Raw genomic sequence first — 14916 nt, forward strand, 5'->3', positions numbered from 1 at the left:
TTGGGAGCTTTAAATTAAATAAATTGAAACCTAAGACATTGGCAAGGAAAAAAAACAAAACAAAAAAAAAAAACAAGATGGGTGAGGAAGATGAAGAGAAAATAAAAGATGATGAAGAAGAGACTGAAGCATAAAGGTCGTTCTTTGCACTTTTCATACTTGGAACTGCCTGTCCCTAGTGAGTCCGAGTAATTTATGGGAAATTAATTTATATGTACGAAATGTGGCCTGTAAAACGATGATCCTGAACTTTTATGTCCTCCATCTGATTTCAATCAGGAATCTTTACTGTGCATCACTCTCCATCTGTCTCCCTTTAATGCAGGGGTGTCAAAGTCAAATGGACGGAGGGCCAAATAAAAAATTTAGCTACAAGCCGAGGGCCGGACTGATCGAATGTTCATTGAAATTTTTTTAAATGACGCATATAGTCTAGTGAACCTAATTGAACCTACTGAAAACCTAACAAATATATTCCAATATGATCAGATAAATAAAGCAATATTTTCTTATGGCTCTGTCAGTAATCTTTAATTTTCAACAGACACAACTGAAATATTTTTAAAATATAATTGGATTGAAATACAATAAAATAAAGTGCAAAAATCTATTAATCCACATATGTCAGAGTCAAGGCATTTAGATGTGTCGCCAGCGAATTACGGTACTGCAAATTTAGATGTGTCGCTGGCGACACATCTAAATTTGCAGTACCGTAATTCCGCCACACGTAGCGCTAAGTGGAAAAATTCCAACGGTTTCTGAAAGGGGAGACGTTGCACTTTCCAGCAAGTATCGGGTTAATACGGTAACTTCGCAGCTGCAGCTGCAGAGAATGTAATTAATCCGGGGGGCACTCGTTTAATAGACGGTATATTTCGGCAATAACTTGGTGGATATTGAAAGTTCCGGTTGTTATGGATACATGGGTAAGTACATCATCTCACAGAACATTTAAAGAACTACTTACAGTTCAGACGTTGTGCCGGCTTGCTGCGGTCTGCGGGCCGGTTCTAATAATAAATCAAGATCATCCCAGGGGCCGCAAAAAAACTTCTCGCGGGCCGGATGTGTCCCGCGGGCCTTGACTCTGACATATGTGCTTTAATGTCTTGTCATGACTTTTATAAAGATGTAAGGGTATCCAAGCAGATCAGCTGGCAGCTCAGACAATATTATTTTTCTTGATTCACAAAGAAGAGAAATCAGAAAACTATGACATAAAATCCTTTTAACTTGTAGCATATTTTACTCTTCTGTTGGTATCAGTTTGTTTCAATTACATTTGAGTCAGAGCACACTTGAAACTCATTGGCTCACCTGCGAGGAATGTGTAAGAATCCAAAAACAATGAATCCCTCCAAATTGCAGTAGCTGAATGTAAAAAAACAACAACTCATTTTTAATCAAATTAATTCAGTGATGAAAACAATAATATTAATGTATTTTGGCTGTGGAAGAAGACAAAGACAAGGTTTGTGTCCAAAGAACTATTTCTATGTTCATATTTCCATATGTGCAGATTTTTTGTTTTCCAAAAGACCCGGCGAAAACCTGCTTTCTTTTTCTGGACACCGTATTTTATTTAAAACAACCAGGTATATCAAAAGGTTTATGATGTCAGGCTCTCTCAGAACTTGACAAAATGTAATGTCTGTTAATGGCTTCACAATTGGAAGAGATATTTCTGATGATTTTATGTCTTCATGATGTAAAGCACTGTGAATCGCTGAAATACACAAATAAACTTTATTGAAAAATTTTGGCTTTTGGAAGAGAAAGAGGCCCACAGAATGACAGATCCTCCACTACACTTAACCAAATTCATCTTTTGTTTCATGCTAGATCCACTTGGACAGATTTTTGCTGAAATCTTAATCGTATTCTCAATGATTACAACGCAATGCAGTTAAAATCTCAGCAGCATTCATCAAGCTTCACACATGGGGCATTTATTAAGGTAGCAAAGAAAAAAGGCCTTTTTTGCACCGTCTCCCCGACAACAGGTTGACAGGTAGACAGCATTCACTTGGTTGTGGTTACCAAGAGATTTTGTGGACACTTGGTAACCACTTTGAACTATTTGCTACATTTCTCACTCAGCTCTGGAGTTACTTGAGAAACTTTTTTCCCCCAGGTCTCTTTCATCAAAGTTTTACTCCAGAAAAACAAGAGCAATTATAACTTATAAAACTAGAACTTACGAGAACTATAACTTAAAAGTATAAAGTTTAAGATGTTTCAGCATTTACTTCATAAGGAGTGGTAGGGACACATGTGATTCTTTCCAAACACCAACTATTTTTTTTTTTTAACAGGAATTATTTCTTTACGTGAGATTCTGTCATTGGGTTAAATGTTTATTGTAATGGTTTTTGCATAGTTTTGTCAGGAGTGCCAGTACGTGGGGAAAGAGCTGCATTACCAACTTTGTACAATTTTATATACAACAAAATCTCTTTCATTCCCAAATAAGAACAGATTCAAAAGGCAAGCAGTTACATAGAGCTCAATTCACTGGTTGGTTTGATCACATCAGGCTAAAGCTCTGTGAAAGAGACGCTGAGCGCTTAGAGATTTGGCCCGACCCCGTTTTAAGTCTCAGATGAGTTATTGCCAAAAACTGTAATATTGCTCAGATAAACCAAAGTGCAAAATGAAAACTTGTTAGCTTTCAGCATGAATCGAAATTAATACTTTAATATAGCATTGTGCCCTTAGGCTTTACCCAGAGCTGGATATAAATAAATGAGACAACTCTTAGCTTCAATCTGTGAGCAACTATTGTGAAGTTTTGTGTTTGTGTTCAATGGAGGAAACAAACAAGCAGTGTTCCTTTAGATCTAACTAATCCCAGCTTTACATAAATTACAAAAGAAAGGAAATAGCGGACAATTGAAATGGGTAGAATCTGTGGAGAGAGAAAGAGGGGCAGACAAAAAGGCAAGTACAGAGGTTGGTGTGGGATGATGCAGAAAACTGGATACAGATACACATCTCTATTGAAAAGCAACCAGCAATTATAAACTGGGTAACAGCGACTCCACTTCCTCAAATTGCAGACGGCAGCAAAGATCATCAATAAATTGGAGCCAAGAGTTGGCAATTTCATGACAAAATTAGTTGCTTTCCACTTCATCAAGAGATACAAGTTCTTCAGCCTCACATCCTGCTTCACCTACTCCCTGGGCTAATTGGGTTCCCCCCTGATCTAACCTGACAAAATGTTGTGAAGGTAAATACCAAGCCCAGAGTATCATGTTAGGATATAATTTGATTTCACATAGGATCATTGCCTATTCAAAAACAGATAGAAGAAAATAAATGCACACAGGGACTCTCATTTTAAAGTTTTATCTGCTAAAAATAAATAAATAAAATAAAATTCAAAGCTCAGCTCCTGAATCAGGAAGCATGTCAGTGTGTCTGATGAGTTTTGAGAGTAATTAAAAAGGGAGGCACAGAAAAGGAAGGTGAGACTATGTTAGATTTTAGCAAACAGACGTATATGCTTGAGTTTGCAAAACTATTTACTCTCTCAGGCTATTTGCTCTCTCAATATTTCAGTTTGCTCTTTTTAAACAGTGTTTCCTGCAAATAGATTTGTGTCTTAGGAGTCTCTTATTTTTGTTTCTAGTTATAATATGTTTGTGCACTTCCAGGATATTTATATCCTACATTTTAGATGTTTCAGATTTTAGGGGAACTCTGAGTGAACCTCGCCTGTACAGAGATGACGAACCGCTGCAGTAGAAGCATGACTCAGTCTAACTCTTTTGTTGAAAATGTATGCATTAGAGTTAATGTACCGACTCCAGTAAAAAAAAAAGAAAAAAAAAGAAAAAAAGAAAAAAAGACTGTTTTCTCCTACGCAGGACTCAAGTTAGTCTGACCAGATGTCTGCCTACAGCTTTCAAACATTGCTTTATCTTAATATAATGCTTTTTTTTTTCTCATTTTTGTATCCTTAGGCCGTTTTAAGATGATGAATGTTTTTGACAAGCCAACATATAATGTAAGCCTGTCTCTTTGGTCACGTCTCCATCAAATTTAAGTTTTTCTTATTTCAGCGAAAACCAAAGAAAGTAGCGACCTAATAGTAACATAACCACATTTTCTAAAGATCCAGTGGTTTTAAGATTGCTATAATTGGACAACTGGGAACTTAAGACAGATTCTCAAAGAGAATCTGAAAAGCACAGTGATACTGCAAAACACCCAAGAGCTCCATCCCAGAATCTGCATGCCACAGTTAGCATGTTCAACTTTGACATTTTATGACATGACAATTATGACAAGGCTAGACGAGAATGCCAAAATGTGAAAGCTTTGAAAAAGAAAAGGTGTCCTCTCTAGATGAATGTGGCAGCAAAATTTCTGTCTGAATCAGCCACAAGATTTCTTGAAAAATGTTCTATGAACAGATTGCATACAACAAAGTGAAGATATTTAGTAAAGCGACACAGCACCATGTTAGGAAGAAAACCCAGTAGAGCATTTCGACACAAACACCACAAAGTGTCGAGCACAGTGGCAGTGGGTCGATGAGTTGGGCGTTCTTTGGAAACACGAACAGGCCATCTTGAAGCTGCTAAAAATGCCACAAAATTAGAAAAGCAAAGCATTGCTTTTATGCCATAAATAGTAAGTTATTATATTTCCAAGAGTGATGAATTTCTAATAAAAGAATTGCCAGAGATGTGAAGAGCTTTGCTAAAGTAGCAAACATGCTAAAGCATACAAAGGGTGTCGACATTTTGATTACAAATTAGGTGTTTGTCAAAAATCTTACTTGTTGAACTATTAAGTATTGGTGCAATAATAGTACACGTTCTCCTGTTTATGGAATCCTATGTCCAACTGAGAAAAAAACAGATCTGCTGCTGGTGCTTGGAAGATCTGGCAGCCTCACTTCTGTCCTACTGTTCCAGGGCAACTCTGGCTTTCCACAATCAGCATGTGAATGTGTGCATGAATCGATAAATACCTTACTGCAGAATAAAGCGCAAGATAAAGTGCTGTACAAACACAGGACATTTGCCATTTACCATTTTGGGTGTTGAGTAGAAAAGACGATGCTTTGCTTCAAACCAGTTACAGTAGCAGTGTGCTTGAGGTACTTAACATTTTTTAATCACACAATTTACTTTAAATTTGTGCAACCTTTAGACTGACGTTCTGACATTTTACATTTGTAAAAGCAACCAGCTCTATTGTTCTTTACTATCAATAGTTTCAATTGTTCTTTTACTCTATTCTTCGTTGACAGAAGGTATGTTCAGCTGACACATTCTGCAGACCAAATCACTGTGCTACATCAAGACAGTAAGAAATATTTAATTTGATTTATTTCAATGATAGAAATGACATATCAAGATGAACCTAACTAATAGTTTTGCATAACATGTAATGTCGGATGACCTATTTCAATTTTATGAATGTCACAGTGGTATGAATGCTACATTTAAAATTGAAAATAAAAGAGAAGAAAATGAATTTAGAAGCTGAACAAACTGAAACATCAAAAACACAATCTGTAACTGGAAAACTGTTATTCATTATAAGTACATGAGGTATAACTATATGAATCTCATATAAATAGTTGTGCGCACCTGACAGAGGTTAGTCCACAAAATGTTAGCCGTACAGAAATTTGAAGTGAGTAAGACAGGAATAGAGGAGTTTTCATCAAAACAGGAAAAGTCTCAAATGGCTATTTCATCTCCCAGGCAGTCAGGAGCTCCCTGTTTGTTGAGAGCATTGAGCAGTCTCAACGTCTCCCCATCTGTTCCCCAGCCAAAGATCTCCATCTCCTCATCCTCATCCTCATCGTCCTCCCCCTCGTCTTCCCCGTCATCGCTGTCGTCTGAGTTCGACTCGTACTCTGAAGCGATACCTGACTCGCGAAACCTGGTGAACTCCAGGCAGTCCAAAGATTTCACTTCTCTGGATAAGATGCTCGCTGGAGTGTTAGGCACATCTCGACCTTGAGTCACTGGCTTGTTAGGCTTGAGAGACGGGGGAGGCGAAGGGAGTCGAGGAGGTGGAGGCCCCGGCGGTCCCGGGAGGAAACGGAAACACTCCAGTTTGAGTAGACATTGGTCCCTACCTAGTGGGCTTCCCAGAGTCCCGTTGGTAGAGGAAAAGGCGTTGCTGGTTCCGTCACCAGTGCCGAGTGCAGAGAGGTTGATGTCCGACACCTCGGATTTGGGTGTGGTAGCGTCGCAGATCACTGGAGGTACCGTGGAGCGGAAGGTGATCTCCAACAAACTGTCCTGAGAGCCCACTGGAGAAAAGAGGCAAGTGCAGAAGATGGATATTAGGTGATCAAGTAATGACTTGATTGGTTGATTCACGTTGTTCTCCCATCAGTCATCTTCTCAAAAGACAACTGTATGTCATAAAGACAAAAATGAATTGCTGGAAACAGAGCGATATAAATTCTAACAACATAAATCAGAGGAGTCTCTTACACAGCAAGAAAGGTCAGTTGTGGCCTTCAGTATTTCATCATCATCATGTGGCGCTCTGAAGTATTTTGTGTCACTGTTTAGAAGCACACAGTACTGACATGAAGCAGGAAGTGGCTCTAAGGAAATTGTCCATGTTTTCAGGTTCAAATTTAAAGTTCAATCATACATTAGAACAGTGCTTACAAAGTTTCCAACTCTTGTTTCTTAACCAAAACTGAGATTGGCTTGCTAAATTATATATATAGTCTGTGTCTCACAAGAGGATTCACTTGTCTGCCTACATAATACAAACAGTTGAGAAGCACCCCATTCTTTATCCATGGGGTTTCTTATGATATCAGGCCAAATCATTTTAAGCTTTAACTGCTTGAAATCCTATGAGAAGGCTTTCCACAATGGTTAGTAGTGTGTTGTAATGAGATTTTTTTTCTTGCCATTCTTTCAGAAATATATTTGTGAGGTCAGGCACTGATGTTTGAGTAGAAAACCTGGCTCTCACACCAAACTTTGTAGTTGAAAGAATGTGATTAGGAAAGTATTATTCTCCAGTTAAAGTCAGAAACCCAGATTTGTCCATGTAACTGTATCATGTATCTACATGATCCTAGACTTATGTAGACTCTTGGGTCATTTCAACCAACATTTTGTAGTATAATTTGTGAATTAAACATTGGCAGCAGCGCCTCAATTATGGAAACCCATTTCACCGAGATCTCTATGCAGAACTCTTGAGCAAATCAGAAGGTTATGTACAGTTTGGAGATCTCTAGTTATTGTTGCGTTCGTGACCTCTGTCCACTCTGTGGCTGGGCTTCTACTGGAGCTGCTCTGTGTTTTTCAAGGCCTTTTGCTTTGAAAAACACAGGGTTGCTGCCATTCCCAGTCACCTCCACTGTGTTACAATGCCATGTATTTGACATAAGTGGACTTAATGTTGAGCTGGCATAATATCACAGCATTCAGATTGAAATTACTGAGCTCCTGAGTGTCCAATTCTTTTACAAAAGTTTGTAGAGGCAGTTTGCATGTCTATGTACTGAATTTATCATGGCAGTAATTGAAGCATATGCCACAAAACTGAAAAACAACTCTTTAAAAGATGGTCTAAATCTTTTAAATGCTTCAAGTTCTGATTTCTGTTAAAGAGAGCGCCATTTAAAACTAAATGATGTTACCTGATTGTACATAGTTTGAATAGACCTCTCATCTTGGTCAAGCTGCCCTTCGATTTCAGCAAAATGATTAATAATGTTGATTTAGATTAGTGCAATTTCAGCTCATCACTGTCAATACACCAAAAGTAAAATGGGTTGCACTATCATGGCAAGATGTGCCCATCTTTAATTTAAATGGTTAACTTGCATTAGCTGTACTAGATCTAAAAACGTTCCACGTACAGGATTGGACTTTGAGAGCTCTTGAGTAGTAAATGTGGAAGATTAGTTTCCAGCACCTATCTCTTCCATTTTTTGTATCAGAAAAAAAAAAAATAAAAAAAAAAAAAATGTAAGCATGTCTGCGGAAAGTTTTCAAGTGTGAACAGAGAAGCATATTAAAAAGTCCAACTTGCCTAGGGAGTAATAAGCAAAGCTTCACGTTTGAAATATTTGCTGAAAAGATTAAAGATTGTTTCCTGCAGAGTGACATTTGGAGGGCAGACTGGGCTGTGGTGTTGCTGAGAAGATTGTCTGTCTGAATAGTCAAAGAAGAGGCTTTAAAATGCACAAAGCTGCGAGGAGAGGCATTGGAGAGGACAGAGGGGGGTCTGCGACAGCTGAACATCAGTAGGACGTGTGTTGAGTCTGAAAAAAAATTAGAAAGCTAAGAGTCCAATAGCAAAACATACTCAACTCTCTTACCATGAATAGCAGCAGCTTCACAAAGGAAGAGAGTTTGAGTACTGCCATCTTTCTGAGCACCAACAGAAAGATGACTAAATACGTATTCACTCGTGGTTTTTTAATCCTACATTTAATGCGCTTGATTGTTAGTAGAATTTCTACAACTGTGGCCAACTTTATATTGTGACTTGGTCCAAAGCTAATCTCTACTCTAAGCCCTTTATGCACTCTGCAACTGGGCTGCTGAATATGGACAATGCCTAAAGGTTTTGTTGTTATTTGTTTGGGGTCTTTTGGAACATTTCTCTCTAGCATGTTTCATGAATCTTCAGTTTTGACTGAGCAGAATAACCTTAGATAAAAGACTCATCTTGTGAAAGCATCATTCAAATGTATTACAGTACGGCAGGGTTAATGGAGACAAACCAAATGACTGCGATTTTTGAATGAACCGAAAGAAAAGAGAACCTAATTTCCGTGCCCACGATTGTGCAGATACTTATACTAATCGCAATAAATTTGAATATCTTTTTGTTTTCATTAGTGAAGATTAATGCTTGACTGCTGTCAATAAGCATGCATAAATTTGACAGTTATAAAGTTTTTCAATATTGTAACATTGATATTTTAGCTAAAGGCTTACCAGTGTGTTTTCTCTCTTATTGATGTTGCAGCTACTGGCTGTCTTTTGAAAAATAGGATTCATGGAAAATCCGTATCTACTCTAGTATCTTGAAGGACTAATGACAACATAATGTAAAATTTGCCAGCTGAATCCGCCCAGTAGGATCGGCTTGAGGTTTCTGCTGACATTCACACGCAGCCTGGATTAATGTGACCGCACTGTCTGCACGTGGTGGCAGAGACAATAACTCTACCAGCCCGAGGGGCTACTAAAAGAAGTTTATATCTCTGTGTGTAAGGGAAACTTAAGAGATTCAGGAGGATTCGTCGTAGGGAGAAACATGTGACCCAGGGACAGACTGAGGAAGAGGTCAGACTGGGAAGAAGTAGCCAGATGTAGGGAGGAGGGTAGCTTACATGTCAAGGTGGGTTTCTATCCTGCTTAACATACATTTGATGACCATGCCTGACTTATCAACAACTAACTTATCAACTCTAATCCACTGTAAGCGCATAAGATCAGACATAAATAATGAGATATTAACTTACTGGAATTTGGTCCAACCATCTTGGATTCTAGCTCCTGGATTTGTTTAACCAGCAGGGAGATGTGCTGCAGCAGGTCTTTGTTCTGGAGCAGCAGCTGATGGACTCGAGCCTGGGCCTCCAGCCGAGCCGTGGCCTCGGCGCTCAGCTGGTCCTTCAGGAGATGGACCTTCATTGATGGATGAAAGGGAGTGAGATTGGGGGACAGGTAGTAGAAATGAAACAGAGAGAGAAAATGGGTTGATCAGACAAGCGTTGTTACAGAAATCCGTTTGACATAGCCAGGACATAAACTACTAAATGTGAAGTCCAGCGCCACACCAAGCCTAGGACTCTGCTGAGGATTTAGCTTTAAAAACTTGGCTGAGTCTGATTAACAGGAGAGAATGATTGATCCTCTGCAGTACTTAAACTGCACTGAATTTAATCAAAGCAGTTTGGAGCTAATGTCACAAAACCATCTGAGTTCTCTCGCAGCCAGAATCGAAGAGATCAATCGGTGATAATCCAGTGGGGACTACAGAGGTAGAATCATCGCTCAAGATCAAGATCAAGAGCACAATACCTGGAGTGGAAGAAGTTCTACATTTGAGAAACATTTGCACTTAGAAGAGGGCTAAAATTACTGAAAAAACCAAAAAGAACATACTAAGCTTTTGTTAGGGGATCATGCCAGGTAAAACACATTTATCTGTGCTACCCTCAAAAATTTACATAGTATTACCAGAGCAGGGGTGTCATGTCTATCTTAAAAAGTCTTGAACACCCGGCTCTTAAGAGTGGATCTCCTCATTGTGCACTTTTCTTTATGTCTGCACTCTACAGTACTTTTACGATGGGAGAACCTGACTGGTGGTGTACCTTCTAAGTAGTTGATCGTTAACACTGATTTAATTAGGTTTTTACATCCTTATTTGGCATTTGCTTTGGATAGAAAAGCATCAGACAAATGCATAAATATTACAAGCAAATGTGTGGGGTTTGCCTAACAGTTTTGTGACTTAGGGTTTTAGGTGGTAAACATTCCTGCTGGCATATAACAAATGATGAAAATGTGGAGAAGCACATCCATCCATTGTAAAGGGTAGTCCAAACTGTGAGCCTGCTTTTCACCCAGAAGCCCTGGAAATTTTGCAAAAGGCCAGAAGATCATAATAGAAATAGAAATAAAACTGTGGCATAAAAATATAACCCACAGACATAAAACCTGTGGTTTGAGGAGAGCAGAATGAAGTGATCCCTTTCGCTCCATGCCAAACTTATAAAACGGTACATGAGCAGAATAAATGGGTAAGGGGCTTACACAAACTGTAACAGCAGGGCAGCTAATAAGCGTGTTGTGGCTTTGTGAAAAAAAAAAAAAAAAAAAAAACATTTTTCCCAAATAATATGACTGTTTTCTGGACTGTATTAATGTGTTTAAATTAAAGGTTAATTCTTTTGCATTTTGGAGAGCTATATTATTTCAGTGCAGTTTGCATCTTTTATTTGGACAGTTTTGGGCATGTGAACTAAATATTTTATTAGAGTATTAATTTGAAACTGAATATTTTAAAAGGCTCATCTCTATGTGTAGAATATAATATCTTATATCAGCTATACACTTGTTATTGCTAGTGCAGATACAGACTTACTAATGATGAAGAGTGAAGTCAAAAATGATATTGCAGTAATTGATTAGGAGATGTAAACAGCTTAATTATGTTCTCTTTAACATCCTGTTTTTATCTATAAAAAATATGCAGTGAGTATTGAATTTCCTCTCAAATGCTCAAAGGTCTAAAATGTTGAACGACTGCAGAGGATTTGAAGGAGATTCTCGTAATGTGAAAATCGGGGAGACAAGATGCCAGATGCAAAAAAGACAAGTGACACATACAGCAGCCAACCCACTGCTTGATGCAACGTGATGTGCACACAACTAATCTTGACTGTTAGGTACATTTTTGAACTCTTTTTGATTAGATTAAAACTAACTTCAGCATTCAAATAAAAAATGTAATAGACTGTCCAAAGATGTAAGATCTTTGTGCTGAAATTATTGTGCCACTATAAAATGTTCAAAGAGCACTCATGGTGCTCGAGTGACAGCTCTGATCCTCATGTAACCTTAATGTCATAGTCTGCTGTGGTTTGCCAGATTAAAGCAGACTCCATTTCAATTTAGGTATGAAAGGCTACACAATGAATCATTTATTTAAAAACTGAGGCAGGGGAGACGGACACCCTTCAGTTGTTGCACACAAAATTACAAATACACACTCGTATTTGGTTCCTGCGTGAGCAGCGACTACCTTGTTTTCACAAATGTTTGCAGCACCACCTCACATTCTAACTAGACACCTTTGCAGTCATGTAACTGCTTTCAAAAAGTTCAAAGGAGAAAATCTCAAAAGTCTGTAATCTGAGAGAAGTTTAAAAGAGGCTCAGCATTCAAGAAGGCCACTTATTAATGATTTTCTGACAGAAGAGGCGGCGTACTTCTCAATGATTTGATTTGGATTAACCTTGGAGCTTGGTCACGGCCCAGCAAAGCTTCAAACACTAGTAGACTAGGATGCAATGAGTAAATGAGGCAAAAATAGGGGAAATATTTCCAGAGATCCATGTCACGAAGAAAAAACATCTAATTTTAGGCTGTAAAAGTCAGGAAGGGCTCATTACTTTTAATATTACCTTGTTTCCTGATTTTCTAATAGATTCTTGTCAGTAAGACATTTTATGTGCTGCTTTGAATGTAAAAATGACTAAATCATAACTAAGCCTGGCTGAAGAGAAACCCACCAATACTTATGTGAAGAGCAGACAGGTGCGGCAAATCAAGGCTTCTCATGTAGAGATACAAGTCATTGAAAAGCATAATGATTCCCTGTTTTTTTCCTCATTTCAGCACAAAGTGGTAACATGCAGCTGGTTACCGTGGCAGCACGAAGGCTCTTTGCTCCTGACGTCAAGGGTAACAAATATCAAATAAGAAGACAGCAAAAAAAAAAAAAAAAAAAAATCAACTACACAACAAAGTATTTGAAAATGGAACAATACACCAAGGACAGCCCAATATTCTGAAATGCTGCTGTGCTCTGAAACGTGGAGGATGGGCTTAAGAATTTGGCTTGTTCTGAGAAACACCGAAATAGCTGTAAAATGATCATGAAAATAATTTTTGATTCATTCAATCACTTGGTGCGCTGGCTGTTTACTGAATAACCTGCCACATTTTAAGTACACCTGCTACCAGGTTGGACACTTTTAAAATCAGACTTACCTCATAATTTGATGTGGCATAAATTTAATATTCCATCAAAGCCATTTCTAAGAAATCTTGTTCCGTAGACATCAAGGAGTTACTGCATATCTGGTGCAGACTTTGGAGGACATTGCAGCACTATGAATAAGTTGTAATGCTTTGGAGCATAGGTGCATTTATCCTGTCAGAAATAGCCATCATAAGATGGATAAATAAATTATGGGCATAATCAGCCACATTATGCCCATTTCTCTTCTTCTCCATTCTGATACTTGTTTTAACTTCTGAAAGTCATGTTTGCCACATCTCAAAAAATATATTGCTGAGAATAAATAGTTCTGTTTCTTCCTCTGTCTCTTAGCTATTTGTATGCTTGTATATATACATACATGCACTCACATCGAGCATGCACGTGCAAAGCTAAGGTTAAAGGATACATCCTCAAAACTAGGGTTAAAGTAAATGACACATTAGGGAGCGCCCTCTTAGGGACATAGCTTAGATAGGGGCTAACAAAGAGAAGTACAAACTGCTGCTTGATGCTGTTTTGTTCTGTTAACCCATCAGGATTAGCATGAACAAATGGACCAGCTGTATTTTAGTCTTAATTAATGGAATTCATGAATTCAACTCACTGACTCTTCTTCATCCTCATACATCAAGAACCTAATGGAAAAAAGGATAATTCTCCACAATATCAATGTTTAACTGCCAAGTGATTGTTAACACAAATGGAGAAAAGACTAACCGATTTAATATAGAGACTGGTGTATAAACATTCTATGATCAATATTATGAAGACTTTAGTCTGTACACACACAGATACTTTGATGATCTCCCATTGTTACACAGGCTTTATTTTCCCAGTTAACTCGCCTACTGCAGCTTCAACGCTTCTGGATAAGCTGTCCACAAGGTTTACGAGTGTGTTTACGTGAAATTTGACCATTCTTTCAGGGGGGAATTTATGACTTCAGGCAGCGATGATGGATGAGAATGTCTGGCTCACAGTTTTGGCTCCAATTCATCACATATGTTCTCTACTGAGTTGTGGTTGAGGGCTCTGTGCAGACTATTCATGCTATTCCACACCAAGCTCATCCTTATGGACATTTCTTTATGCACTTATGTGGAGTCATGTTGGTACTGTCCCTCAACTGTAAAATGAAATTTCCAAAAATATTTTAACAATTACGCCATCTGCGTGCAATTAATCTAGACATTGTGTTTCACTGTGAATTGAGCTAATGGTATAAATTAACTTTTCAATAACATTCTGATTCATTGAGTAAGTCTGTATGGATCCAGCACTGAGAGTTTCTTTCACTGGGATTGAGCCCCAGAGGACCAACCTCAACACTATGTTTCCCTCTCTGGCACTTGGCACAATTCAGTCAGACTGGAACTGTTTTCCTGGCAACTGTCAAACCCTGCCTGATTCATCCGAATGATTAACAGAAAGAGAAACATGATTGTTCACTCCAGAGAACACTGTTCTGCTTTAGAGTCAAGTGGAGATGTGCTTTACACTCATTCGTCCAATGCTTTTCATTAAACTTGGTGAGCTACGATTTGGGGATCCAGCTGCTCAACCATGAAAAGCCCGGTCCTTGAAGCTGTTGGCATCACAATACACACACAAATGTGTTCAAACCCTCTTTAAGATATTAAAGTAAACGTAGAAATGATTTTTTTTTAACTTAAGCACTTTAGTAATACATCTTAATAGTATTAAACCATTTACGAAGACAATATAGAGGAAGGTGCAAAACGTATGCAGCTCTTGTGAGTAATGGTATTTCTTAATTTTAATTTTTTTTTTTTTTACCAAACAAAATATTTGCCTCAAATCTTTTGATTTTGGGTTCCTTTAGTAATATTTTCTCTCACTTTCCTTTTTCCATTTCTTTTCTGCTGTCCCACATTTCACTTGTCTGAGTGATTTTTTTCTTATAAATCCATGTTGCTCTACTCCTTGTTTAACAAGGAGCCATTCTGATGCAGATGTAGGGGACAGACTCAAAATTCGCAGCTGAGGGAGAAAATGATCTGCTTTTATTAATTCTACAGTTCGCAACAAAAAAACAAGGAGTGACCTTTGTAGAATTCATTTGTAAAGAGCGACACCCCAGTGATAACAAGGCTGGCGCGGACAGGACCCCATCTTAGATGATAAAGAGAGAAG

General features: G+C 38.2%; 1 protein-coding gene across 1 annotated transcript in view; it reads right to left on the minus strand.

The window, feature by feature from the left end:
* Positions 1–14916, minus strand: part of nos1apa (nitric oxide synthase 1 (neuronal) adaptor protein a) — a 147608-nt gene that overhangs the window by 22794 nt on the left and 109898 nt on the right. Inside the window, exons 9-10 of the mRNA XM_088005063.1 lie at positions 9488–9653; positions 6110–6286 (exon numbers count right to left, since the gene is read on the minus strand). Coding sequence (XP_087861189.1) covers positions 6110–6286; positions 9488–9653 — 343 coding nt within the window. The remainder of the gene's footprint in view (positions 1–6109; positions 6287–9487; positions 9654–14916) is intronic.

The sequence above is a fragment of the Poecilia mexicana genome, unplaced genomic scaffold (genome assembly GCF_051168715.1).
Source record: "Poecilia mexicana isolate PSO_F unplaced genomic scaffold, ASM5116871v1 scaffold_4, whole genome shotgun sequence".
NCBI lineage: Eukaryota > Metazoa > Chordata > Actinopteri > Cyprinodontiformes > Poeciliidae > Poecilia > Poecilia mexicana.